Source organism: Budorcas taxicolor, chromosome 25 (assembly GCF_023091745.1).
Source record: "Budorcas taxicolor isolate Tak-1 chromosome 25, Takin1.1, whole genome shotgun sequence".
Classification (NCBI taxonomy): domain Eukaryota; kingdom Metazoa; phylum Chordata; class Mammalia; order Artiodactyla; family Bovidae; genus Budorcas; species Budorcas taxicolor.
In genome coordinates this window covers 51,396,583-51,421,400 of record NC_068934.1, presented here as the reverse complement: position 1 = coordinate 51,421,400, position 24,818 = coordinate 51,396,583, and the positions used below count along the sequence as shown (strand labels likewise).

The 24,818-nt window shown below is 63.9% G+C and overlaps 1 protein-coding gene across 2 annotated transcripts; it reads left to right on the top strand.

Annotated features, from left to right (window-relative positions):
• Positions 1-239: 239 nt before the first annotated feature.
• PHRF1 (PHD and ring finger domains 1) lies at positions 240-24,342 on the top strand. 2 transcript variants are annotated; one of them, XM_052661873.1, is made up of 18 exons: positions 240-342; positions 3,926-4,041; positions 4,351-4,449; positions 8,754-8,968; positions 9,866-9,949; positions 11,356-11,474; positions 14,105-14,202; positions 14,473-14,648; positions 15,031-15,157; positions 17,636-17,763; positions 18,199-18,380; positions 18,733-18,849; positions 19,354-19,508; positions 20,073-22,556; positions 22,749-22,906; positions 23,088-23,357; positions 23,437-23,565; positions 24,037-24,342. In XM_052661873.1, the coding sequence occupies exons 2-18, from the start codon at positions 3,948-3,950 to the stop codon at positions 24,178-24,180; spliced, it is 4,779 nt and encodes a 1,592-aa protein (XP_052517833.1). In that variant the 5' UTR covers positions 240-342; positions 3,926-3,947; the 3' UTR covers positions 24,181-24,342. The 2 variants fall into 2 exon arrangements, with proteins under 2 accessions (XP_052517833.1, XP_052517832.1); XM_052661872.1 differs by having other exon boundaries at positions 18,730-18,849.
• Positions 24,343-24,818: the final 476 nt, after the last annotated feature.

The window sequence follows — 24,818 nt, the reverse complement described above, 5'->3', positions numbered from 1 at the left end:
GTACCTCTCGGAACAGCCCACAGGCGGGGGCTTAGACTCTTCAAGTTCTCCCAGGAAACTAGTCTTCCTGGACGACAACAACGTATTAAACGGTGTTTCCAAGGCCTCGAGATGCCTGAGCTCAGGTAGAGGGGCCCTCCTCTACCTCAGACGTTTCCTCCCCTCCCTCGTCCCAATGGTGCCCACCAACAGGCGGGGCGGGAAAGCCCCGGAAGCCGGCTCCATGTACTTCCGGGTCAAAGAGCGCGCGGCGGAGGCGACGGCGGCGGTGGCGGTGGCGGCCTAGTTGTGCCTCTTGGTGTGGCGGCGGCTGCGGCAGCGGCGACGAGCGCACGGTTCCGGGTACGTGCGGGCCGCGGCGTCCCGGGTTTCAGTAGCGCCCCGGCCGGAGGGCCGCTCCGGGCGCCGCGCGCTTTGTCTGAGGCCTGCCCGGCGGTGCGAGGCCTGCGCTGCTCAGGCCCCGGGCTGACGGGCGGCGGCGGCCTCCTGCGGGCGCTGGAGGCCTCGCGCAGAGGCCGGGCGGCCCGCCTGCAGGCGGGTTCCCGGGAGGCGGGGAGCCCTCCGCCTCGCCCTGTGGCACCCGCCCCCTGTGCTGTCGCCCTCCCCGCTCCGAGAGCGGAGTGTGACCCTTTGCTAACTCGCCTCCAGCGCCTCGTCTTCTCTGCTTTTCTTGGCTTCGCCTGTGTGTCGACAGGCCCGTGTGGTTGTTGGGATGGTCTCCCGTTCCTTAACTCACGTAGTCTTCATAGCAGTCTCTCAGGAGTAGGTATTGGCCTTCCTGTTTTTACAGATAAGTAGATTGGAGTCCGGAGACGTTAAGTAACTTGCCAACGTCACACAGCTGCTGAATGCCGAGCCAGGGCCGGTTGTTAACCTAAGCCCTGATCCTGATTGCTGGCCCATGTTTTTCTTTTTTTTTTCTTTCTTTTTTCTTTGTAACAAGGATTGTGTTACATCGTTGTCAAGTTGGCGGCGTTTATATACTCTTCTTGCTTCTGTAACAGAATAGTACTCAGCTGGTGAGCCAGGGTTTGGCCATTGGTCGCTTGGACAGATCCTAAGGCTGAAGTGAGGTTTGACTTGGGCTTTAGCACGCCTGCCCCCTCCCTGAACCATTGGTGTTTTTCTTACGGAAAGAATGTTGAGTCAGAATGACAATAACTGGTTCTTCTTTTGCACCAGGCTGGTGGCAGGGCCCTGACAGAGCCAGCCTGGCTTTGGTTCTTCCAGCAGCCCCCTGTATTGGACTCTTGGTGTCTCTCTCAACCCTGCCAAGACCTTACTGGACTCTAGTTTGTTGTGTTTTTTTGGTGGTGGGGAGGTTGGGCTCTCGCTTTTTGACTTGTATTGCAGCTTACAGTTTCAAGGTCTTGTAGCTGCTCTGGCAGACGATGAATGAAAAATGAGATTTGAGCCCTTTGGACCTAACACCCTTGCTCAGGGCCTGGGGACGGGCATCCAGGTTCTGGTCACGGCACAGCTGCCAATGACCACACCGGAAGGCCTTTTGGTTCCTTAGTTGGGATACAAGGTGCTTTCAGTCCCTGGATTTGAAAATAGAGGGAAATACTACTTTTGTTTAAATGTCCCCCGGCTCCCCCAAGTTTGGAGACTGGGCAGGAAAGCCACAGAGCATTGCGGGCACCGCCTGGGGCGGCCAGCAGCCGGGAGGGGCCGAGCGCCTCCTGCAGAAAGGGCTTCCCGGGCATTGGTCTGGAGCCTGCGAGCGGAGGTGGGGATAGTGGATCTGGGCAGGCACATCTGAGCTGGGGCTGCCACTGGGGCCGGTGGGTCCTGAGCTGGGGTCACATTCCCGCAGTGTTTGAGTGTAGCGTTCCTCACGGAGAAACAGGGTGCCAGGGGTCCCTAGTGGTGGTCTCTTATTTAGTGTTTGCACAGCTGCTTGATCTGGGAAGTACCTTCAGAGACTCCTGGGCTCTTCCCCCTGGGTGCTGCCGGAAGGTACTGTGTGTGACCGTGCAGGGAAGGGAGAGGGGTGTTGGGTGGCCTTTGGAAAGTCTCCTCCCCGGCTGTGATGGTGGAGCACAGGCTTGAGGGGCTGAACCCCACATGTGCAGGGACACAGGGAGTCAGCCTCGCTCCAGAGCTGGTGTCCCTGGCAAGTCCCTGTGGGCCAGACCCCATCGTGGCCACAGTGACCTCTTCTGACAGCTCTCTGAGGCAGGCCTCGGTCTCAGTCACTGAGGGAGAAGCCAGGGGTTACTTGTGCGAGTGAACTGTCCCTGAGGGTGCTCTGTGGTCTGCTTGGAAGGTTACATTTTCTGAAGTTTGCCCTGGTACTTTCCTGGGTGTGAACACTGACCCCCCACTCATAGGCTGAGCGTCCCCAGTGCAGGGCCCGTGCCGCGCACAGTCGGGCAGGGTAGGTACGGTAGGTAGGTGTCGTACGATGACGCTGTGGAATCTGGTCACAGGTGCAGCCTGAGGCTCACAGGTCGTCCACCTGCAGTGGCCCAGCTGCCGCCACACGCACAGGAAGGTGCCGCGCTCCTGGGTGGGCAGTGGCAGCGTCTCGTCCGACTGCCCGTGTTTCTCCAGCAGTGCTTGTGGTCGGGGCTCGGGTGGAAGACAGCGAAGGTCCCTGCCGTGCTGCTGACTCACCAGGCAGGGGAGTGCAGACCCTTAGCTGAGCAGGACTGACTGATTTTCTCAACCTCAGGGTACCAGGTAGAAAAAAAGTGGTGACTTCAGGGGGTTCGTAGGCTCAGTTGACTGTTTCCAGGCAGATGCATCGTTTGGCAGGTGGCGATTTAGTGAAGTTAATATGCCTTCACTGTTTTAGAAGACACCCATCCAGAGCCTGGGGCTTTGTCTGGGATGTGTGACACCCTGGCTGTGATCCTGGCCCCAGCCCCATCAGGGACCATTCTTCAGGAGCATCTATACCGTGGCGGTGGCGACAGCGCCTGCCCTGGGTGCCAGCTGACGCGTGTGAAGCGTGCGGCGTGTGGGGTCCGGGAGTGAGAGGCTCTCCTGACTTCTCGGCTTGCTGCTGTCCGCCTCACCTCCTGCCCCGGTTCTTGCTTTGCTTCCGTCCCTCCGATCTTGCTCTTTAGATGTGCAGACTGGACTCAGAAACGCACTGTGCCACGGCGGGGGCGGGGGGGGGGGGGTCCCCTGTCAGGGTCACCGGGAAGTGAGTAGCCCTGATGGGAAAGGAGCCCTCGTTTCGAGACCAAAGTCAGAGGTCGTGGTGCAGGAGGGTGCCTGTGTCCCTTTACGTCTGTGAGGTCACCGGTCTTGGTCTTCGCCGTTACCCCGGCAGTGGCCTTGCAGAGCAGGCAGGCTCGGCACCCCCAGGTGGTGACCAGGAGCTGGTGGACATGGCAGCCCGGCCCCTGCTCCCCATGGCCCTGTGCTGCTCCTGGGTAGGCAGCTGACTTGGCCGTGTTCCTGGAGGGGTCGAGGCCAGGTCAGAGGAGCCCCAGCTGGTGCCCGTGGCCTCTTGTGGGAGGCAGGTGTGCGAAGCTGGGCTGGCCAGCCGTGGCTGAGGGGGACGTGCCACGGGAGTGTGGGCAGAGGGCCAGCTTGGCACTTGAACATTCTGGCGCTCACCCGCCGCTGAAAGCCCCGCTTTGCCTCAGCTTGTGAAGTGCCGTTGCCCTCGAGCCTGGCCTTGGGTACCCGGGCAGTGTTGAGGTGTGGCAGGTGGCTGAACAGGAACACGGCTGGTCTGAGGCTACGCTGGGCTTGCTGTGAGTTGGCGTCTGGCCGTGCGCATGGCTCTGTGAGCAGGAGCCGGGCTCGTGGGTGCCTGCACGGCTCTGAGCCGCCCCTGCCTGCTGTGCTGCGGGGGGCACGTGTCAGCAGGCCTGTGACGCGCAGTGATTGCCGCTCGCTCTCGGTGGGAGCTTAACGCACAGCCTGGGACAGCGGGCACTTACTCGGCCCTCGTTTCTTTCAGAGCTGAACGCCCATGTCCAGCGATGGATGACGAGAGCCTGGACGAGCTTGTGGACCGAAGCCCGGGGCCCAACGGCCACCCAAGACTCCGTCCTGCCACCCTGGCCAGCGATGCTGGTGAGCTGCCCCCCACCCCTCCGCCCAGAGCAGGGAGTGAGTCTTTACGCTTTGCCCCTAGAGTGCTCGAGTGGCTCACGGTCTGGTCTTGGTTTCTGACGTAGTCGATACAAGCGTGCTCTTAAACCCAGCGGAAGCCTCCACCCCCGCACCTCACCCTGGCTGCCCGGACGCGGGGCCCGGGTGCTGCCCGGAGCCCTGTGGGCAGGTGCGCTCTGCACGCCCTGCACACCTTCTCCCCAGCCCTGCTCTCCGCTGCTTCGGGTGTGACACTGCCCCTCAGGCCTGTGTTTCTCCCTGTCGCTCTAGAAGGAAGCAGTGATGCCCACGGTGACGCCTCCGAGGACGACTCTGTTAGCGAGCACAGCGATGAGGAGGACGCGGACAGGGACCTGGAGGATGGGTCTGGTGAGAACACGGACGTCCTCGGGGCCCTGGGTCTCCTCGTGCCATGACGGGGGTTGCTGTTCACAAAACAGCCTTGGTGAGCTTGCCACCTTCAGCACACCCGCCAGCGGAGGCTGTGAGCTGTCCGGATGACATTGCCTGACACAGTGGCCTCCTCTGGCAGTCCCCTGCAGTGAGTTTCATCTTCAGCTGGGCAGCTGGCTCACGTTGATGTGGTTGGGCTGATGACACAGTGGGAAGGTCTCTTGTCTGGTGGCAGCAGGAGAGTCCGTTCAGTTCAGTCGCTCAGTCGTGTCCGACCCTTTGCGACCCCATGAATCGCAGCACGCCAGGCCTCCCTGTTCATCACCAACTCCCGGAGTTCACTAATACTCACATCCATCGAGTCGGTGATGCCATCCAGCCATCTCATCCTCTGTCGTCCCCTTCTCCTGCCCCCAATCCCTCCCAGCATCAGATTTTTTTCCAACGAGTCAACTCTTCGCATGAGGTGGCCAAAGTACTGGAGTTTCAGCTTTAGCATCATTCCTTCCAAAGAACACCCAGGGCTGATCTCCTTTAGAATAGACTGGTTGGATCTCCTTGCAGTTCAAGGGACTCGCAAGAGTCTTCTCCAACACCACAGTTCAAACGCATCGATTCTTCGGCGCTCAGCTTTCTTCACCGTCCAACTCTCACATCCATACACGACTACTGGAAAAACCATAGCCTTGACTAGACGGACCTTGGTTGGCAAAATAATGTCTCTGCTTTTCAATATGCTATCTAGGTTTCCTGTGGCTCATCTGATAACTTTCCTTCCAAGGAGTAGGCGTCTTTTAATTTCATGGCTGCAGTCACCATCTGCAGTGATTTTGGAGCCCCCCAAAATAAAGTCTGACACCGTTTCCGCTGTTTCCCTATCTATTTCCCATGAAGTGATGGGACCAGATGCCATGATCTTCGTTTTCTGAATGTTGAGCTTTAAGACCACTTTTTCACTCTGCTCTTTCACTTTCATCAAGAGGCTCTTTAGTTCCTCTTCACTTTCTGCCATAAGGGTGGTGTCATCTGCATATCTGAGGTTATTGATATTTCTCCCGGCAATCTTGATTCCAGCTTGTGCTGCTTCTAGCCCAGCGTTTCTCATGATGTACTCTGCGTATAAGTTAAATAAGCAGGGTAACAGTATACAGCCTTGACGTACACCTTTTCCTATTTGGAACCAGTTTGTTGTTCCATGTCCAGTTCGAACTGTTGCCTCCTGACCTGCATATAGGTTTCTCAAGAGGCAGGTCAGGTGGTCTGGTATTCCCATCTCTTTCAGAATTTTCCAGTTTATTGTGATCCACACAGTCAAAGGCTTTGGCATAGTCAATAAAGCAGAAATAGATGTTTTTGTGGAACTGTCTTGCTTTTTCCATGATCCAGTGGATGTTGGCAATTTAACCTCTGATTCCTCTGCCTTTTCTAAGTCCAGCTTGAACGTCTGGAAGTTCACGGTTTACGTATTGCTGAAGCCTGGCTTGGAGAGTTTTGAGCGTTACTTTACTAGCGTGTGAGATGAGTGCAATTGTGCGGCGGTTTGAGCAGGAGGGTAAAGCGCCTGAGAGCAGCGAGCAGCGTGGAGGGTGTTTGCAGGGAGCGTGTGCAGCTGGACGGACCTGTGGGCAGGGTGGGCCCGGAGCCCGTTACAGAACAAGGGTAGCCTGAGCCCTAGTTCCCAAACTCCCGAGGGAGCTGGCAGAGGCGTGGAGCGACTGCTACAAGGCTGTCAGTCTGCACCTCCGAACTTAGGTGCGGGAGTTTTGCTGTGTGCACGTCCTGCCCCAAGTGCCGCGCACCCGCCGTACCGCCTTCCCTGGCCTTCCTGGCTGCCCTGGCTGGTGTGTGGCCTGTGGGCTCCCCAGACTGTCCCGCCCAGCCCTTCCCTGTGTGGTGCTGGGCTTCGGGAGCTTGGCTCACCACGGCTTCCCTTCCAACACCGCCAGTGGGACCTGTGTGGATGTTGAGGCATCCGCCTGGTCTATCACAGTCCTTGAAGCTCCGTGGATATGAGCGTTAGAATGTCCCAGAGAGCTAACGCCTCATGTTTGGGACAGTGCCTATGGAGGAGCAGCGTGAGCTTGCAACCCTGTGTGCATTGGTGACATATTATGCCAGAGTTAGGCTGCGACTTCTCTGCAGGCACAGGCAGCTCTGGGCTGAATCTGCAGGTCATGATGGGGCTGTTCCACTCGTTCTGCAGATAGACTTGGGGCTTGGTGGCAGAGGACGTGAGGTCCTTGTCGGTTCAGCCCTGGAGCAGAGGCCAGAGGGCCTGTGGATGCCAGTGGACAGGCGCTGGGTGCAGGGGGCTGGAAGACGGGCAGGGGGCAGAGACAGCGCGCAAAGAAGCAGTTAGCTCAGGGGGATAGATGCCAAGGGTGTGGTTTAAGGGACATCACGAGAAGGGGCTGGGGTCGGGCTCTTTGGTCCTGGGTTGGTGAGAAGCTTTCAGGACAGGTCTTAGCTGTGATCTGGAGGGCTAGCTGGGCGGTGGTGCATGTGGGGCAGGGGGAGTGCTGGCGGGACGGCTGCCACGGAGCTGAGTCCCAGGAGTCCTGTGGGCAATGAGGAGTGCCAGTGGGGGCCAGGCACCTGGAGGCCACAGCTGTAGCTGAGGGGCACTGACCCGCCCTGTACACCCTGCAGTCTCCAGCGCCAGTCTGTGAAACAGGCTGGGCAGCAGGGGATCTCTGGCTGGTGAGAGCCTAGACGGCTTGGAGGGCCTGCCTTCAGAGAAGTGACCTGCATCCTCACAGCCTCGTGCCGGCTGAGCCCCTCGCGTGCAGCTCTCTACCCGTGTTTGCTTTTCTTGCCGTGGTGTTGGTCCCTGAAAGTCACTTGCTTGTGTTGCTGTGTGCTCAGGTTTCAGCTGTAGAAACGTCTGTTCGAGTCTCAGGATGAAAGAGGAGGACTTAGGACTCTGACCTGCTGCCTCACCAGCTGTCCAGGTGGTGCGCATGCACCCTCCTGATCCGCTCTGCGCGCCCCTCCCCACAGGTTGCTCTCAGCTCTTCCCCATGTGGTCCTGCCCTGCTCACGGAGCCCTTGCCCTCGCCTTGCCCGGGCTCGCAGGCGTGCCGCCAGCTGCCTCTCTGGTCTCGTACCGGTGTCTGCGCCTCCCTCCTCCCGGGCCCTTTTCTGTCTGGGACCTGGTCCCGCGGCTCCCAGGACGAGGTGGGCGGGCGGCTGGCTCGGCCTCGGCGCCTCGCTGCTGGCGGCTCTCAGGGACTCTGGGCGGCCTCCGGGGGCGGGGCACCGCAGGGTCTGGTGGCCTCAGACGCCGGTTCTCTGCCTGCCGCTCAGCTCCTGGTCTTCTGGGATTCTGGAGGAAGAACCAGAGCACCCGGTTCCCATGCTCCGCCTGCTGCTGCGCCCTTGGCCTCAGCCAGGCGCGTATCTGAGCCAGAGCACTCTCAGAACTTTGTGGATCCCAGCTTAGTTCTCTTGCTTTGTGACAGATGGTCACAAACACAGCAGCTGAGAAGAGCACGCTTGGTGTCTCAGTGTAGTCTGTAGTCCAGATACCAGTGGCCAGTCCTCTGCACAGGTCTTGCCCAGTTGACGTCAACGGGTCGCAGAGGCACCACTCCTGTCTAGGCTCAGGGTCCTCCCCCAAAGTCTGGCTGGTTGCCGGGTTTCAGGCCCCGCAGTGTGGGGCTCTCGTCCTGTCTCTGCCTGGGTGGGCCTCCATCTCCTCCTCGCTCAGGTCCTGGAGGCCACCCCCCGGTGGACAGGGTGCGTCAGCCTCTTGTTCTCTTGGGTTGTACAAGCGGCCAGAGGAAGCTGCTCTTCCAGAGCCTGTGTGATTATGTCATGTAACAGCAGGGTCTCGGGCGTGTGAGGACCCTGCCCACCGCGCCCCTCATCCGCGTCTCGCGTCCCTGTGGCTTGGACCTTTGCTCACTGGGGTTCAGTGGGGAGAGAAAACAAGCGCACACTGATGGCAGTGTGAGCTGAGTGGCCTCGGAGACTGAGAGGCTGATCAGGGCTGTGGTGTGCAGCTTGCCTGGTTAGGCATTTGTGGCCTCTGGTCCGGAGGAAAGAAAAAGGAGAGCCCTGGAGGAGAGGCCTTCCCCGAAGGTGGCAGCTCCCTGACAGCTTTGAGAAGGTGCCGCTGGAGTGAGGTGTCCTCCAGAGCCCGCTGCGCTGCGCCCAGAGGCCCGCTGACCCCTGGGGGCCGCCTGCCTCCCGCGGGGGTTCCGATTCGGCTCCAGGTGCAGCTGGGGCCTCGCGCCTCCTGAGCGCCAGTTCACAGACTTGTACCCTTGCCTCTTAAGGTTCCGAGGACTCTGAGGAAGATGGTGACGACGTGGACACATTGGCAGCAGCAGCGGATTCTCAGGGAGCGCTGGAAGGCAGCGGTGCGTTTAATTCTGACGACGACTCTGAGAGCTGCCCGATCTGTCTCAATGCTTTCAGGGAGCAGGCTGTGGGCACGCCCGAGAACTGCGCCCACTACTTCTGCCTCGACTGCATCGTGGAGTGGTCCAAGGTGCGTGGCGTGTCTTCGGGCTGGGCTCTGTGTGGGTGACCAGCCCCTGGCTGGCCCCTGGTGGGTCTGGGTCTCTGCCTGATGGCAGGGGTTGGAGCCCTGGGTGGCATCCGAGCCTGGTCTCTGCTTTGTCCCCGTTCTGGGCCCTTGGGTGCTGGTGACGCTCACTCTGGGCAGCACAGAACAAGGGGTGGGGGAGTCATGGGCGAGAAACCCCGGGTGGCCCCGGGCAGCCTGCCGGCCAAGCTTGCTGGTAGGCGTGTGCTGAGGGGTCAGCTCACAGACACGGAGCCTGACTCGTGAGCGCGGCAGTAGTGCACACGGGGGTCGTGGGTGCTGCAGGGTGAGCTCTGGAAGCACTGCCCGCCCCTCTTCTGAGCTTTGTGAAAAAAACTCAAAGAGGCGTGAGCCCAAGGTCGAGTGGCCGCAGCTCCGGCCCGGGCCGTGCTTCAGGACACCGGCCTCACCTGCTGCGCCCCGCTTCCCTCCGTCATGGCCGTGGGCCCTGGAGCAGGGGCAGGTCTGGCCGCGCTGCACCCGCCCTTCCGCAGCGAGGGTGGCAGTGGCCCAGCGACTCGAGTGCTGAGCCACCTCGTCCATGCCCAGCTGCCCGCCCAGCCCCCAGCACACCTGCCGCCCTGCGGCCTCCTGTTTCCTGGGCGCTGATGGTTCCTGTGTCGGCTCCCCAGGAGAGCTGCCCTGCACCACGGGAGCGTGGCTTCTTTCCTCCGCTCGGCTGTGCTCGGCCCTCGCACGGGGCCTGGTGCACACCAGCACCGAGTCAGCAACTGGGTTTCTTGTGAAAGGAACTCTTGGCTTCTAAGAGGAATCGTCTTGAGGTGGTGTTAACAGTAACTGATTCTTCAAGGTTATAACACAGTTTTTATTCTTTTACAGAACGCCAATTCCTGTCCAGTTGACCGAACTATATTTAAATGTATTTGTATTCGAGCTCAATTTGGTGGTAAAATCTTGAAGAAGGTAAGTGTAGGTGCTCCCTTACGTGTATTACATTGGTCCCCGTCTCATGGGAAAACCTTCCTTCAAAAGATGATTTGCTCTTCTGAAGTGTTGATTGCGTGCACTTTAGAAATCCGCTGAAATGCCATTTGCAGCTGTGGGCTTGAAGCCCGGCTGGTGGTGGTGCTGTGTGCCTGGCCAGTATGGGCTCTGCATCAGAGCCATCCCTGACTCCCTCCCCTCCACTCCACGCACCTCTTCTGCATCTCCGAGCTGCTTCCTTCCTGAGCCACAGCAGCAACAGCGGGGAGGCCGGGGTGGACCCCAGACTTGGGAGAGGAGGCCAGCTCCTGGGACCAGACTTCTGAAGGCACGGGACAGGGCCAGGAGAGCTGAGGGTGGGCGTGTTCCTCGCTGCTGGGGCCTCTGCGGGCCTCCTTTTGTTGAGCAGCAGCGTTAGAGGGTCTCAGAGAAGGCATTCCCTGGTGGCCTGGTGGTTGGGACTCCCTGCCTGCACGGTCTGGCCCTGGTTCAGCCCTGGTCAGGGAGGTCCTCGCAAGCCTCAGGGTGCTGCCGGGGAGGATGGCGTGTACAGCCTGGCTGCACATCTTCTCAGTGGGCTGCTTGCAGCCAGAGGTCTGCTCTTCACTCTGGAGCCAGAGGCAGCGGGGACTCCGCTCTGGGCACACAGGTTTCCCTGAGTCTGTGTGGGCGACGCGGCCCCGTCCTGCCAGGGATGCCCTCCTGTGCCCGCCTGCACTCTGCTGTTCTGCCCAGAGGCCGCAGGAGCGCGGGCAGTTTCCCCGCAGGCCGGCTCTGCTTGAGTAGCTATGAGTGAGGGCGGGCCCTGAGCCGTCCTCTGGGGAGGGAAAGTGGTGCAAGGACCCTCGCACCAGCACGTCTGGACCCGGCAGAGAGCCGGGAGGCGCGGGGAGGCCCCGAGTGCCTGCCTGGCGTGGGAGCGAAGCTGGGGAGCACGGTGGGGAGGGAGGAGCAGATGCTGCTCCTCGGGCGGGACGTGGGGCAGGAGAGCGAGATGGCCCGCCCCCCGCAGATGGGGCCTGCTGGCGGCACCGTGGGGAGCAGTAGTGGCCGTCGAGGGGCGGCGGCCGCTAGAGGCCCGGGTCCCTGTCTGCCCGCCGCCTCCCCGCTCTGCAGCGCCGCCCATGGGCTTGGCTGGCTCGTTGTTCCTCTGCCCTGGGGTCCTTCTGCAGCGCACACCTTGTTCTCCGTTGAGTTGTTTCTTTCTTGGGGCTTGCTGTCTTGAAATAGTTAGAAAACATTAAAACCGCGTGCGTGTTACTTCAGAGCCCCTGGGCCCACGGAAGCCGTGCGAGCGCGTCCGCTCTGGGTCGGTGTAGAGCGACACGGATGGCCCTGGGGCTTGGGCCCTGCCTGCTGTGTGCTCAGCGCATCCTCGTCCCCAGATTCCAGTGGAGAGCGCCCGGCTCGGGGAGGATGAGGATGAAGACCCGACCTTCTGTGAGGTGTGTGGCCGGAGTGACCGGGAGGACCGGCTGCTGCTCTGTGACGGCTGCGACGCTGGGTGAGCCCCTCCCTGTCCCGTCGGGCCTGGCTCCGAGTTGGGACCCCTGGGACCTTCCTCACTGCAGATCCCCCAGCAGCGAGGAAGATGCCTGCCCTCGGCTCTCCTGGCCCTGCGCTATTGGGACATGCTAGAGGGGAGCCTGTGGGCCACTGCTCCGCGAGCCGCCCCCACAGGCCTGCCCGGTTGTGCTCGGCGCCGTGAGCCCCTACAGGTCATCTGAACCCCAGCGTCTGCCGCTGCCCCCGCCGGCCTGGCCTCAGCTCGCGTGCCCCATCCCCTCTACCCTCCCCGTGGCTGCTTCCCTTGTTGCCGTGTACACCCTCCCCGTTCCCAGCCATCTCCTGAGACTGCTCGCAGGGGTGCACCATACCCCTCAGGACGGAGGGCAGACGTGGGAAACGGGGGTGTGGGCCGGCCGGGCCAGGGTGGACACGGGTGGGACCTGCCCGCCATGCAAGGCCAGGCGTGGGAGCCTCTCCCGCAGGGCAGGTGGGCAGGATGGGCTGCCAGCCGTCCTGTGTCCGTGGTAGCCTGTGGTTGTCGTCCGTCCACGCGGTGGGGGCTTCTGCTTCCCGCAAAGCGCACCCCTCACCCTGGGGCAGCATGGGCCCTGAAGGACCGGTGCCCGTGGGGCAGCGCAGACTGCTGGGGCCACCCTCCAGGGCCCGCTTGCTGCCGTCGCCCTGCCCCAAGGCAGCAGGGCCCTCTCTCAGGGCCTGACCGCATCTCCGCCTGCCTCCCAGTCCCCCTTGGGGTTCACACCGCTGAGAACACGGACCTCCTTCCTTCCTCACCCGCATCTGTGTCCAGTGGCAGCCCCGGAGGTCTGCCTGCGCTGTGCCTGCCCCTGGGCAGGCCCAGAGCTCAGCCGTGCTGGGGGAGTCACGCTTTGCCTGTTGTCACTCTGGATCTGGAGGGCAGAAGCGGGCCCTGGTGTCCAGCCCACGGATCTTGCTGTCACGTACCGTGACCGTGGGACGCGGGACAGTCAGCGTCCTCTTTCCCAGTATGGCTGGCTGTGCAGGAAGGGGCTGGGACCGCGGGCCGCCGCCTGGGGGGCCGCCGCCTGGGAGGCCACACGCAGGGGAAGGAGAGGCTGGTTCTGGCGTAGCCGCGGTTACCACCTTTGCCTCTGGCTTCCCTGAGCCTGAAACCAGCCTGTGCGTTTTCTGGCGGTCTCGCGGATGCTGGAACACTGGGGAGCCCTGAGTAGGGTATTCATTTACCAAGCTTCAATTTTCCCTTAAGCTTTTACCTCTTTGGGGGAGAAGGGGCTGCACCATGGGGCTTGTGGCACCTTAGTTACCCAACTGGGGGGTGAACCCAGGCTCTGGCAGTGAAATAGTCCCTGAACCACCGGGGACTCCCCCTATCTGTGTTTGACTTAACGGTGTTCGTGAATGGAGACCTCTCCACGTCAGGGCTGTGCCGCCGTCGGGTGGGGGGTCATTGCTGTAGGCGTGTGAGCACTGCAGGCCCCGTTGAGCGGCCACGGGGGCCTCCTGGGCTAGAGCCTGCAGCTCTCTTCTCCGTGGAGGGATCTGTGGGTGCAGACTGGGCAGGAGGGGCCCCCGTCACCCCCGCCAGCCTCCGCTGCGAGATCCTGGGGTGCTGGTGAGAGCACGGCTGAGCGCGCTCAGTGCTGGAGGTGTTTCCCTGAGACTCTGCCTCTCTGAGTTGGGCAGTGCCCTTGAGACTGACTGCGTCGGGGGGTTTCTCAGGCTGGAACCTAGTGTGGGTTCTGGGTGCTCCCCGGTGCTTGGGGTCGGCCTGTGGCATCTGTCCACTGGGTGCTCGGGTGAGGTCCAGCCTGGGGATCCAGCTGTGACCTCACACAGGGCAGGGCCGGGAGCGGCAGGAGGCTTTGCAGGGGAGTCCAGCCCGGGCCTGGGTGTGCAGCCTGGGGTTGGCGCTGGTTTCCGCCTGCCTAGGTGCTGCCTGGAGTCTCCAGGGTGCCAGCACTGGAGACTCCTCCCCGACTGCTCCCCTGAGGACAAGCTAGGGAGCACTACGGGGCAGGTGTCTCTGGGCAGAACTGGTGCCGGTGTAGCTCCTCCTCAGGGCTGGGGGGCGTGGGGCCACCACCGTGGTGGTGGGTGGGAAAGGACCTCCTAATGACATGTCCTTGGAGACCACCTCCCAGGAACGGTGGGCACCACCCGTACAGCTGCCAGCTGCCAGCTGCCAGTCTCTTGGCCCCAGATAGTACGTGCCCCGCAGAGAGTTGAGCGGCTGTTGGGCCCTTCCATAGGGCCGAGATGCCCCGAAGCCTATGGAGGAGGTCCGGCCGCCCAGAATGCCTGGGGGAAGGGAGCGGACAGGGATACCCAGCTCCAGGCACAGTCGCCTGCCCCACGTCCTCGGGAGGGGCCTCCGAGGCAGCCCAGGCTGGCCCCGGTGCTGCTGTCAGGGTGGGGTGGGCACTGTGTCTCCTCTCTGTTCTCAGACGCCCGTCCTGGGGCCTGGGGTGCACCCTGGTGAGCTCACTTAACCTCACCACCCTTGCAGGTCCATCTCCAGACGCAGCTACGTTGCAGGGTCAGGGCTCCCGCGTGGATGGGGGTACAAGGGCACAGCACCACGTGGGGGGCACCATCGTGAGGCTCAGACGCCCTGTTGTCCCCCAGGTACCACATGGAGTGCTTGGACCCCCCTCTCCAGGAGGTGCCAGTGGACGAGTGGTTCTGCCCGGAATGTGCCGCTCCTGGGGGCGCTCCTGCCGCTGGTAACGTGCTGCCTGCTCTCAGGCGGCCCAGACCTTCTCGCTGGAGAAGGGCACCTCGGCCCAGGGAGATGGCGTCAGGCTGTCTGGCGGGGATGGCTTTCCGCTGGACTCCGGTGCGAGGGCGGGAGGGCACGTTGGACGTGGGGTTGGTCGATGAGGGGTTCTGAGGGCCCAGGTGCCAGGCAGGTGCCCCCTGCCTTCTGTCCCCGAGTCCCCCTGCCAGGGCCAGGGCGTGGCGAAGCGCGTCAGCCACGGATGTTTTCTTCCAAGATGTGGGTCCCGTGAGCGAAGAAGAGGTCTCCCTGCTCTTGGCTGACGTGGTGCCCACCACCAGCCGGCTTCGGCCCCGCACGCGGAGGACACGGGCCATCGCCAGGACCCGGCAGAGCGAGAGGGTGCGGGCGACGGTGAACCGGAACCGGATCTCCACGGCCAGGAGGTTCCAGGTGGGTGCCTGTGGCCCTCCACGCTGGCTGTGCGCAGGGAGCGACGCTGAGGGGGCCTGAGGTGGCGGCAGCAGCGGAGAGCTGGCCCTGGGGCTGCTGGGCAGCGCTGTCGCCCGCAGGGCCCGTGGTGCTGACCCGGAGGGCTGAGGGACTTGGCGGCAGACTTGGGCCCAGGACCCGCCACCGAGGCTCCTCCTGCTGCCTTCGGGCCTGACCTGCCCCTCGGGAGGCCTCCCCAGACCCCGCTCCCCATGGGTACTCGGGAGCCCCCGCAGCCTGCCTGCTGTCTGTCGCTGCAGCTTCTGGGGCTCGGGGTCCCCGGGTTCCCTCGCGAGGTCTGAGGCGGCTCCGCCCCCCGACCGTGCCATCCTGTGCCGTGCAGCGTGTCCCTAGGTACCTCATGTCTTCTCTGCTGGATGAAACCATTGAAGCCGTGGCTGCCGGGCTCAGCACAGCCGTGTACCAGCGCCCTGGGCCGCGTGCCCCTGCCCGCCGCAGGAGGAAGGGAGGTAGGCGTTCCCGGCTCCCGCTGCGCGCGCGCGGTCCCTGCTGTGGCACGGCCTGGTCTCCATGGCGGCCAGACCAGTGTGTCCGAGGCCCTGCAGGCCTGGGGTTTGGGTCTGCTTAGTCCCTCTGAACGCCCTGTTGAGGGGCTGTTGGTGTGGCAGCGCCCCGAATGTGACCAGCCTCCCCGCGTGGGTTGCAGAGAGCCCGCAGGGGCCTCGTGGAGGTTCGCGCTGTTCCTTTGGCTCGGGCAGCCCGACGGTGCAGCCCTGTGCCTGGCCTCCCTGGGCGGGGCTGTTGACGTTATTCAGCCTCTGTGCAGCTGCCGTGCTGTGCACGCTTTCTGGGCCTTTTCTGTGTTAGTCTTGGTAACTTTGTCCCAGGAAGTTCGGTTCATCTCTCCCAGGGAGAGGCTTTCACCGGAGGTCAACGTCCCTGGCGGCTCCTGCTCCGTCTTCTGTCTGTATCTGCTGGTCAGAATTCTGTCTGTATCTGCTGGTCAGAATTCTGCTCCGTAGAGGAGCTGGCCCTCCTGCTCGACTGCTTGTGTGAATCAGAAGACGTGCGTTCCTGTTTTGTTGAGTGGCTCACAGTCTGTGGTCTTTTAAAAGCCAGTGTTGCTGAGACACATTCACCGTGACAAGTGCTTCCACGCCGGGCACGTGGCTCCCACTGAGGCCAGCGAGCCTTCCAGCCGGGCCCTGCCCCGCAGCACCTCCAGGCGCCCACCATCCTGCCGTCGGTGCTGTCTTTGCGTCCTTGGCTCCCGCACGGGAGGCCGCGAGTGTGTGCCCTGGCTTCTCCCCAGCAGTGACCTGGGCCCATGTGGCGGGTGTGTAGGTTCGCCTCTCTTTCCTGTTGAGGCGCATGCCCTGGCTTGTCTCTTTGCCTGTGCCGGGTGTCTGGCTGGTTCTGTGGTGAAGCTGCTGTGCGGACCCTTCCCCGGGGGTGGGTGTGTCCGCCGCTCTGGCTCAGTAGAGAGGGCGCTGGCTGGCGCGGAGGGGCCGTGTCAGAGGCGCCCACCCTGCTTCCAGCAGCAGTGTGCGCCTGCAGCGGCGCTGTGTTCTTGCCCAGCTCCTCCCGTCTTCCTGCGCTCCTGGCCTCCCCAGAGGACAGGCAGGGTGTGGAGATGAGACCTGAGGGCTACCTGTGGGTCATGGTTTTCTGCACCCAGAGGTCACGCTGATCCCTGAGCTGCCGGCTCAGGTGAGAGGTTCCGCTTCGCCTGTCTTCCTCCTGACTCTCCCCGCTCACATCCAGGACCTCACATCTCAATCCCAGCAGCTCACCTTTCGTCTGCTCGCCCCTGCTGTGTCCCGGGCCTCCCTGTCTTTGGCTGTCACGTCTCTGCAGCTGTGGTCACAGCTGTGGGGGCTGAGGGACACAGGCCCTGTCACCTTCTCCCCGGGGCCTGGCCACTCCCGGCCAGTGTGGCCGTGTCCCCCTCCGCTCCTGCGTTACTTTGAAGCACGTCCTCGTTTTATACCTGTACGTGTCTCGCAGCGTGTTTCTGGAAGAGAGGGAGTGTTTTCTCTGACTTAACCCCGAGGCCGTCATTAGACCTGAGGAGATGAATAGTAATTCCACAGCCTCGCTATGCAGCCTGTCGGCATCGGGAGTTCTGATTGTGTCACAGACGTGGTGGAATTTCAGAGCAGCTTACGTGGAGCTGGAGCAGAGCTCTGTGCTGCGCTGGGGCTGCCTGTCGCGCGCCATGTCCTCTGACGGGGTGGAGCGAGCAGGTCTCCTGGGGGCAGATCTCGCCTCCTGGGCGGCTAGAGGCCCGCGGCTGGTTCAGGTGTGCGAGCCGCTGAGGAGGCGGCAGAGCGGCTCCCTCCTGACGGGCCGTGTCGCGGAGCGTGGTTCTGGTCCCTGAGCTGCGGCGGCTCCAGTGGAGATCGCTTAGGGCTCTCGGCCTCGTCATGGGCTCAGGGGCCCAGGCTCGGTGTACACACTTCCACCGCACAGTCACGAGGGCGGGCCTCTGTCTTCCCTGGAACCTGCTTCTGGGCCGGGGTCCCTGAGTGCTCCAGGGCTGCGGGGGCAGCGCGGCCTCGGGGCACCCTGTGGCTGCTGGGCTCCTGCCATCGCCCAGAGCACCCAGGTGGCTGCTGGCCGTGCAGGGTCGTCCTCGGGATGTGTTTGCTGGAAATGTATTGGGACGTCCCCAGTCCCAGCCTCTGGGGGCACTCCTCGGCGAGGCCGCTGAGCGGCTCGCGTCCTCTGCTTTAGTGTTCCGTGGTGGTGTAAAACCGTCTCCTTGCTGGTTCCGGTGGTCAGATCTGGAGGTCAGCGTAAGCTCAGACTTGCCCTGTCCTCGCCGTGCGCTGCCCTCCGCCCCCGGGGGAAGCGTGTAGAAAGCCCGTAACGAGAAGCAGGGAGCAGTGCCCCGGGCTGGGTGGGCGGGTGTCAGTCGGCTGAGTCTTGGGGGACAGCGGGGCGGGCACACAGCGAAGCGAGCGCTGTCAACGTGCTCTCGGCAGGAAGGCGGAGGAAAGCATCAGGACGGAAGAGAGCCCTGTCCAGGCCGCCTGCAAAGAGCAGGAGCTCAGGGGCAAGGCTGAAGAAACGCCCAGGTCGCGTGAAGAAGAGGAAAGTGCAGAAGAGAAAGGTAGCCCGGGGCGGGGTCTCCCTAGGCGGGTTCTCGGGCCGTGCGGTGGGGGGACAGAGGGAGGCACAGAAGAAGCGTCTGTAATTACTTGGAGACTCACCGATAAAGATGCACATTTCTGCAGCGTGGACTGAAAACAGGCCTGAAGCGAGGTGTGTTCAGAGCACCGCAGAGTGGCTTCTGGAGCCACGGGGGCCCGTGGGGCCAGGCCCCCCACCTGTTTGGCGCTTGTGCCCAGGGTAGCAGGCACCTGGTGTGAGGCGGGTGGAGTGAGGCCTGGGCGGGGTCTTTGTGTGATGAGCACGTTCACCCCTCAGGCTCCAGGGCGGCCGGCCCTCTGCCCCGTGTTTGGTGCCGTGGGTTCCTAGTTGAACTGGCATTCCCAGAGGCCGTGGATCTCAGCCCTGTCGTTTCTCCCTCTGACCCTGGGTTCAGAATGAAGCTACAGCTCGTTCACGCATCGCACGGACGCTGGGCCTCTGCAGGCCGGCCCATGGAGCCTGCACCCCCTCTGTGTATAAGCCTGCAGACCCGTCTCTGGGGCTGATGCGTGCCGACATCGGGGCAGCCTCCCTCTCCCTGTTTGGAGACCCCTATGAGCTGGACCCCTTTGACAGGTGGGTGCAGAGCGGCTGGGCTCTCTCCCTCAGGCCGGGGGACACGCCACTTCCGCTGGGGCCTGGCTCACTCTCGGGGTTTGTGTTTGTGAAGTTCCTTGCTCTGAGCAGCTCTCAGACCCCATTAGGTGGTGAATGAAAAGAGCTCTGTGCTCCCTTGGCGTGTCTGCCCCCGTCCCTCCCGACTTAGATGCCGGGGCAGCTGCTGACACAAGGTCCCTGCACAGGGCCCCGGTTCGGTGTTGAGTCACAGAGCCTGCCGAGGGCCGCTCGCTGTGGAGGGTGGGTGGGAGCTCCCTGGGCCTGGACGCGCAGGGCCACCTGCCCTTTGGCCTGTGTTCCTCCCCAGCAGTGAAGAGGCGTCTGCAAGCCCTGCTTCCCCTCTGAGCGCCAAGAGGAGGGTTCTGTCCCGGTCAGCCCTGCGCTCCCACCAGCCTGTAGCCAGACCCGTCTCCATGGGGCTCTCCAGGTGTGTCCTGGGGGGCACGATGGGATGGATGGGATGTAGGTGGGCGCCAGGCCTGCGAGAACAGTGGACTACACAGCGGGTGGGCACTCTGCCACCCGGCACCCTGAGACCTCTTGTGGCCTCTCCCCAGCTCATGGGTGACGAGGAGCTGCAGCCAGTCCCGAGCCAGGGGCGCGGGGACAGAGCGGGGACAGAGCGGGGCACGGGCGGGGACAGCGCAGGGTGCGGGGACAGCGCAGGGTGCGGGGACAGAGCAGGGACAGAGCAGGGCTGGGCCAGGAGCCAGCCTTCTCTCCTGGCTGACGGTCCCCCAGCCCAGCCAGGCACCACTGCTCATGCGCCCCGCCTGTCGGTGGAGCCGGGGCCGAGGGCCTCGCACCTGTCTGCCCCCTCGCCCTGCCATCCGTTAGTGGAAGCTGCTGTGGGGGTTCCTTCTCTCGGGGTCCCTGCCTGCACGAGGGGCACCGGGGCTGGAGGGGCTGAGACAGCGGGGCCTGCCTGCAGGAGGAGTGCTGCTGACATGGCCCCCCAGCCGGATGTGGACACAGAGCCCAGCCCTGACTTGCTGGGGAGCATCCTGTCTGGCCAGACCCTTCTGATGATGAACGGTGCCGACATCGTCATCCACCGCGATGGCTCCCTCAGTGCCAAGAGGGCAGGTAAGCAGCTGTGCCCATGGCCTCCTGCCGCCCTCCGCACACCTGGGCTTAGGGCCACACGTCCTGGAGGCGGTCTGCATTTTGTGGCCGACCGAGCGACCCTAGGGTTTACTCCCAAGCAGCGCTGAAGGCTGAAGATGCCTTTCCGTCGCTTGCTGGTAGCGCAGTTGGTGGTGGGGTTTCCAGGCGGCCCACAGGCCCTCCTCGCCGCGGCACAGCTGCTTGCCTGCTCTCACAGCCCCAGGGACCAGCACAGGGCCCTCTCCACAAATCGGGGCCCCGGCGGGTCTCAGGGCTGGGGTGGATCTGGCCATAGAGGGCAGGCCAGGCCGCACAGCTGCAGTCAGTGGCACCAGGCCCGTTCTGATCCACAAATAGCATAAAGACAGTGCGGGGAGCAGAGGCGACGTGGGCCGCAGCACAGAGAGCCTGCGGCCCCCGCCCCCCACGCCGCAGTGCTGAGCGAGCAGGCATGGAGACCGCACCGCGCTGGGAGGGCATCCTGGGGGAGGTGAGCCCCTGCGGGGCCAGCGGGACCGACAGCTTGGCCTTCCTGTCTTTCAGTGCCAGTCTCCTTTCAGCGGAACTCAGCTGGTCCGTCCAGAGCGCCAGAGGGCGCCGGGGGGCGTCAGTCAGGAAGCGGGCTGCAGAGCTCAGGGCCCAGCTGCCCCGGCAGGGCCGCCCCCGTCCCCGCCCGTGTCCCTGCACTCACGTCGGGGGCAGTGGCGAAGCCGGACTCCTCGGTTACCCCTCAGTCGGGCCAGCCTCAGACCTTGTCCACCGAGAGCAGACCTGGTGTAAAGCAGAGTGAGGACAGCCGGGTTAGCAGCGACAGCAAGCACTTGCTGCCTCTCGGGCCTGCAGCATCGAAGGCCTCACACAGTGGCTCTGACTCGCCCTCCAAGAGCACGTTGCCGGGCCAGGCCCTGAGACCAGCTCCCAGGCGGACAGACATCTCCGAGCTCCCCAGGATACCAAAGATCAGGAGAGACAGCAGCCGGGGGGACGAGGGCCCCGCTAGCAGGCAGGGCGTCGAGCTCCCCAGCTCCTGCATCAGCCGGCTGACAGGCAGGGAGGGCCCCGGACAGCCAGGCTGTGGGGCCCGGGTAGAGGGTGAGCCCAGTAACCGGGGCGCGCAGGAGCCCAGCACACACTCGGCGGGGGGCCCCCAGCCCCCTGGCCCACTGGGGCCCGCCCGGGGGAAGGCTGTCGGCTCCACCTTTGAGAGTTTCAGGATCAACATTCCTGGGAACACAGCCCATTCTGGCAGACTGCTCAGCCCTGGCTTCTGCAACACGTTCCGGCCGGTGGACAGCAAGGTGCAGAGGAGAGCGAGCCCCTCGCCCCTCTTCTCTGTCAGGAAGGCGAAGCAGCTCAAGAGCGAGATCTACGACCCCTTCAACCCCACGGGCTCCGACTCCAGCTCCGCCAACAGCAGCCCTGAGCACCTGGGCCTCCTGCCCTCGGAGATCACGCGGACCATCTCTGTCGACAGCCCCAAGGCCCCAGCGCTCCCCCCCGTGCGCTGCGTCACCTCCTACACGGTGCAGACCGGCGCGGGGAAGGAGCTGGAGCCCCCCCAGGGGCCCTCCAGTCTGTCTGAGCTCCGGGACGAGGAGCCCTGCGCACAGGCACAGCGGCCGTCCCCACCGGAGCCCTGGGGCGATGAGGAGCTGCCCCCCCACAGCTCCTTCTTCGGCTCTGAGGGCCGGACAGTGACCTGCGTGACTGTGGTGGAGCCCGACACGCCGCCCAGCCCTGACGCCCCGCCTGCGACCACCCACAGGGTCGTGGAGCTGCGCTCCCCCTCCCGCTCCCGCTCCCGCTCCAGCTCCCGCAGCCGGAAGAAAGGCCCCCAGCCGAGGGTGGCCACCAGGGAGCAGCGGGCCGGCCGCTCAGGCTCCCGCTCATCCTGCTCAGGAGACCGGAGTTCCAGGTCTGCCTCGCCGCTGGCGGGCGAGGACCAGCACAAGAGACACCGGCCCAAGGCCCGGGGCCGCAGGTCATCCAGCGAGCGCTCCAGCAGCCGTGAGCGCGCCAAGCGGAAGAAGACGAAAGACAAGAGCAGGGAGCGGGGCAGAGGCTCCTGGGGCCACAGCCGGCGGAGATCCCGCTCCCGCTCTGGGAGCTCATCCCACGAGCAGCGCGAGGGCCGCAGGAAGAAGAGGCGCCGGTCAGGGTCCAGGTCTCGGGGAAGGGAGTGCTCCCCGCCCAGGCACCCCAGGGAGAGGAGGGGGCGGCCGCGAGACCGGCGCGGCTCCCGCGAGAGGCGGCGGCGAAGGTCCAGGTCCGCCAGCCCGGAACACAGGCCCCGGGCGCACCGGGACCGGCGGCCTCGGTCCCGGGAGAAGCGCCCGCGGCCACACCCCCACTCTCCTGAGCGGAAGTTGGCCCCGAAAGAGGCTTCTGCAGCACCCCCTCCCCAGGAGGAGCCCAGACCAGACAGGGAGCCCCCGGCCAGGTCCCCAGCTAGGCCCCCATCCTCAGCGGGAGCAGACGGCTTGCCAGAAGGGCCCGCAGGCGACAAGGCCACCCCAGTCCCGGAGGTGCTGGCCGAGTATCCAGCGGAGGACGTGGACTACGGCGACTCTGTGGAGGCGGGGCACCTCTTTGAGGACTTTTCCGGTGACACCATCTTCATGCAGATTGATGATATGAGCTCCCCGCCCTCCCCGGAGAGCACGGACTCCTCCCCGGAGCGTGACCTCCTGCCCAAGCCCACCGTGCCCCTAGCTGGCCCCCAACACGACACCAGCCTGGCGGTGGCCGTCATCCGGAGGGAGGTGTCCCGGATCCACGGGGAAGACGTGGTGCAGCCCTCGCCTGGGGCCAAGGGCCCCCAGGAGAAGCGCCCGCTCCAGCAGGACGCGGACGAGCCCGCCGCAGTGCCCTGCGCCCTGGGAGCCCAGGCCCCGGGCGGGACGCCTGTGGGGAAGGAGGAAGGCCCCTCTCAGAACCCCCTGCTGCGAGCTAAGGCACTGGTGAAGAGGGTCACCTGGAACCTCCAGGAGGCGGAGTGCGGGGCCCCAGCCGACGACAGAGGCCTGTGTGAGTAGGCGCTTTGGGGGGCAGGGAGTGATCCTCGGGTAACTCCCAGGCCACCTTGATCGTTGGGGGTGGGATGGCAGCACCTGCCCTGGGGTCCTTGCTCCGGGATGCTTTTCTGGAATTTTCTAGCCAGGAGGCAGTCTTGTGGCCTGGAGGGCCCCAGTACACCCACCCCTGTATGTTGGCCCCCAGGGACACCACTTCACAGGCCACAGAAGCCTCGGGAAGGAGTCTGGGAATCTGACGACGTGGGCCCCATGGCTGGGCTCCATCAGGCACCCTTCTCTGCGCTGCCTGCCCCTGCTTATGTGCTTCCAGAGCCTGGCTTCCCCCCAGCTGACCCCTCTCAGGTGGGCCCCTGGGCTGGAGGGATGTAGCCTAGCACCCAGGCTACGCGGGCTGGGCTGGGTTGGGGCTGAGGCCTGCACGCACCAGCCCTTTGCTGCCTGGACTCTTCGGGTTCAGAAGTGGGGGTTGAGGGCACAGGGTAGTGAGTGTGTAGAGGCTGAGCACGCTTGTGTTCTCGCCCAGGTACAGAGCCCCAGCCTGCCCCCCGGCCCAGCCCTGCCATCAGGCATCCCACCATATGCACCTGTCAGCCAGCCCGCAGTCCAGTTCCTCCTCCAGGGGAGCCAGCCCCTCCCAGGCTGCGGGGCAGCCCAGAGCCTGGCCCCAGTGTCCACCGTCCCGACTGCAGCCTCAGAGCCAGCCGGCCACGCTGCCGCCGCCACTGCTACCAACGACTCTGAGGAGAGGACGGCTCCTCCCAGGCCGGCCCCAGAGAAGGCTAAGAATGAGGAGGTGAGACCCTGCTCCTCTTCCAGGGGCAGGCGCGGGCCGGTAGCCCGGTGCTGAGCCTTCACGGTGTCCTTGCCCCCAGTACATGAAGAAGCTGCACGTGCAGGAGCGGGCCGTGGAGGAGGTGAAGCTGGCCATCAAGCCCTTTTACCAGAAGAGGGAGGTGACCAAGGACGAGTATAAGGACATCCTGCGCAAGGCAGTGCAGAAGGTGGGCGGGGCCTGAGCCCTGGGCTGGGACGGTGGGCGGGGCCTGAGCCCTGGGCTGGGACGGTGGGCGGGGCCTGAGCCCTGGGCTGGGACGGTGGGCGGGGCCTGAGCCCTGGGCTGGGACGGTGGGCGGGGCCTGAGCCCTGGGCTGCGTGGCCACACTCCACACCGCCTCGCTGTAGCCGGCCGCTTAGGTGCTTGGGGTGTAAAGGTGGCTATTTGTTGAGCAGTTGTTAGAGGTTAAGCAACACTACGTTTAACCCCACTCACGGCTAGGAAAGTGAGACTCCTAGAGGCGGACGTGCCAGGTTGCCTCAGGAGGGCCGCCAGCCACCCTGTGAAGTGGGCAGAGCCGGGAGACGCGCGCCAGCCTGCCTGCCGCCCCTCCCAGCGTCCCCAGGGCCTGGTCCCCATGATCCATGACCGTGTGGGGAGCGAAGGGATGTCTGGGTCACTGTCCCCCCTCCCCCAGATTTGCCACAGCAAGAGCGGGGAGATCAACCCCGTGAAGGTGGGCAACTTGGTGAAGGCCTATGTGGACAAGTACAGGCACATGCGCAGACACCGGCGGGCCGAGGCCGGCGAGGAGCCGCCCGCCCAGGGCGCCGAGGGCTGAGGAGCGTTGGAGCAGAATGCGGGGCGCGCCCTGCCCTCCTGTTTTCAGGGTTCTGTGATCACACGTGGTCTGTGCACCTGTTTTGCTCATAGTTTAAAACTGGACTTTTTTATATGTATATTATAGATACACACTGTTCCCATTGTGTTCTAATTTATCAAAAATGGATTCTCTTTAGACATGTCTGGCTCGGTACTTGAAAGGTGGTGAGAGAGCGGGCCCGGGCGGGGGGCTTCTCCCCTGGTCAGCCTTCTGCTCCCTTGTGTTTCACAGACAGTTGCTCAAGTTTATATTTGGGCCCCCACCTCCCAGGTGGCACCCTGCTGGCAGCTCACACTGGCCAGAAACAGGCCTTGGGCACAGCAGGCGGAGCCCCCATCTGCAGCAGAGGGGCCCAGGGGCTGCCCCTCGGGCACGGGGGGACATCTGCGTGGCCAGAGCTTGCACTGTGAAGAAGAGGGAAGGGGTGTGCACAGGGGCCTGTGGGGGGCGGGGCCCACAGTGTGATCCGCTGAATCCACCATGCCCCTCCAGAGCCCAAGCTTCAAGCCTACCCCCAGTGGACACTGGCATGGTTCTTAGAAGCTTTTTCTTTTTTTCTTGGCCAAGCTGTGTGGCATGTAGGATCTTAGTTCCCC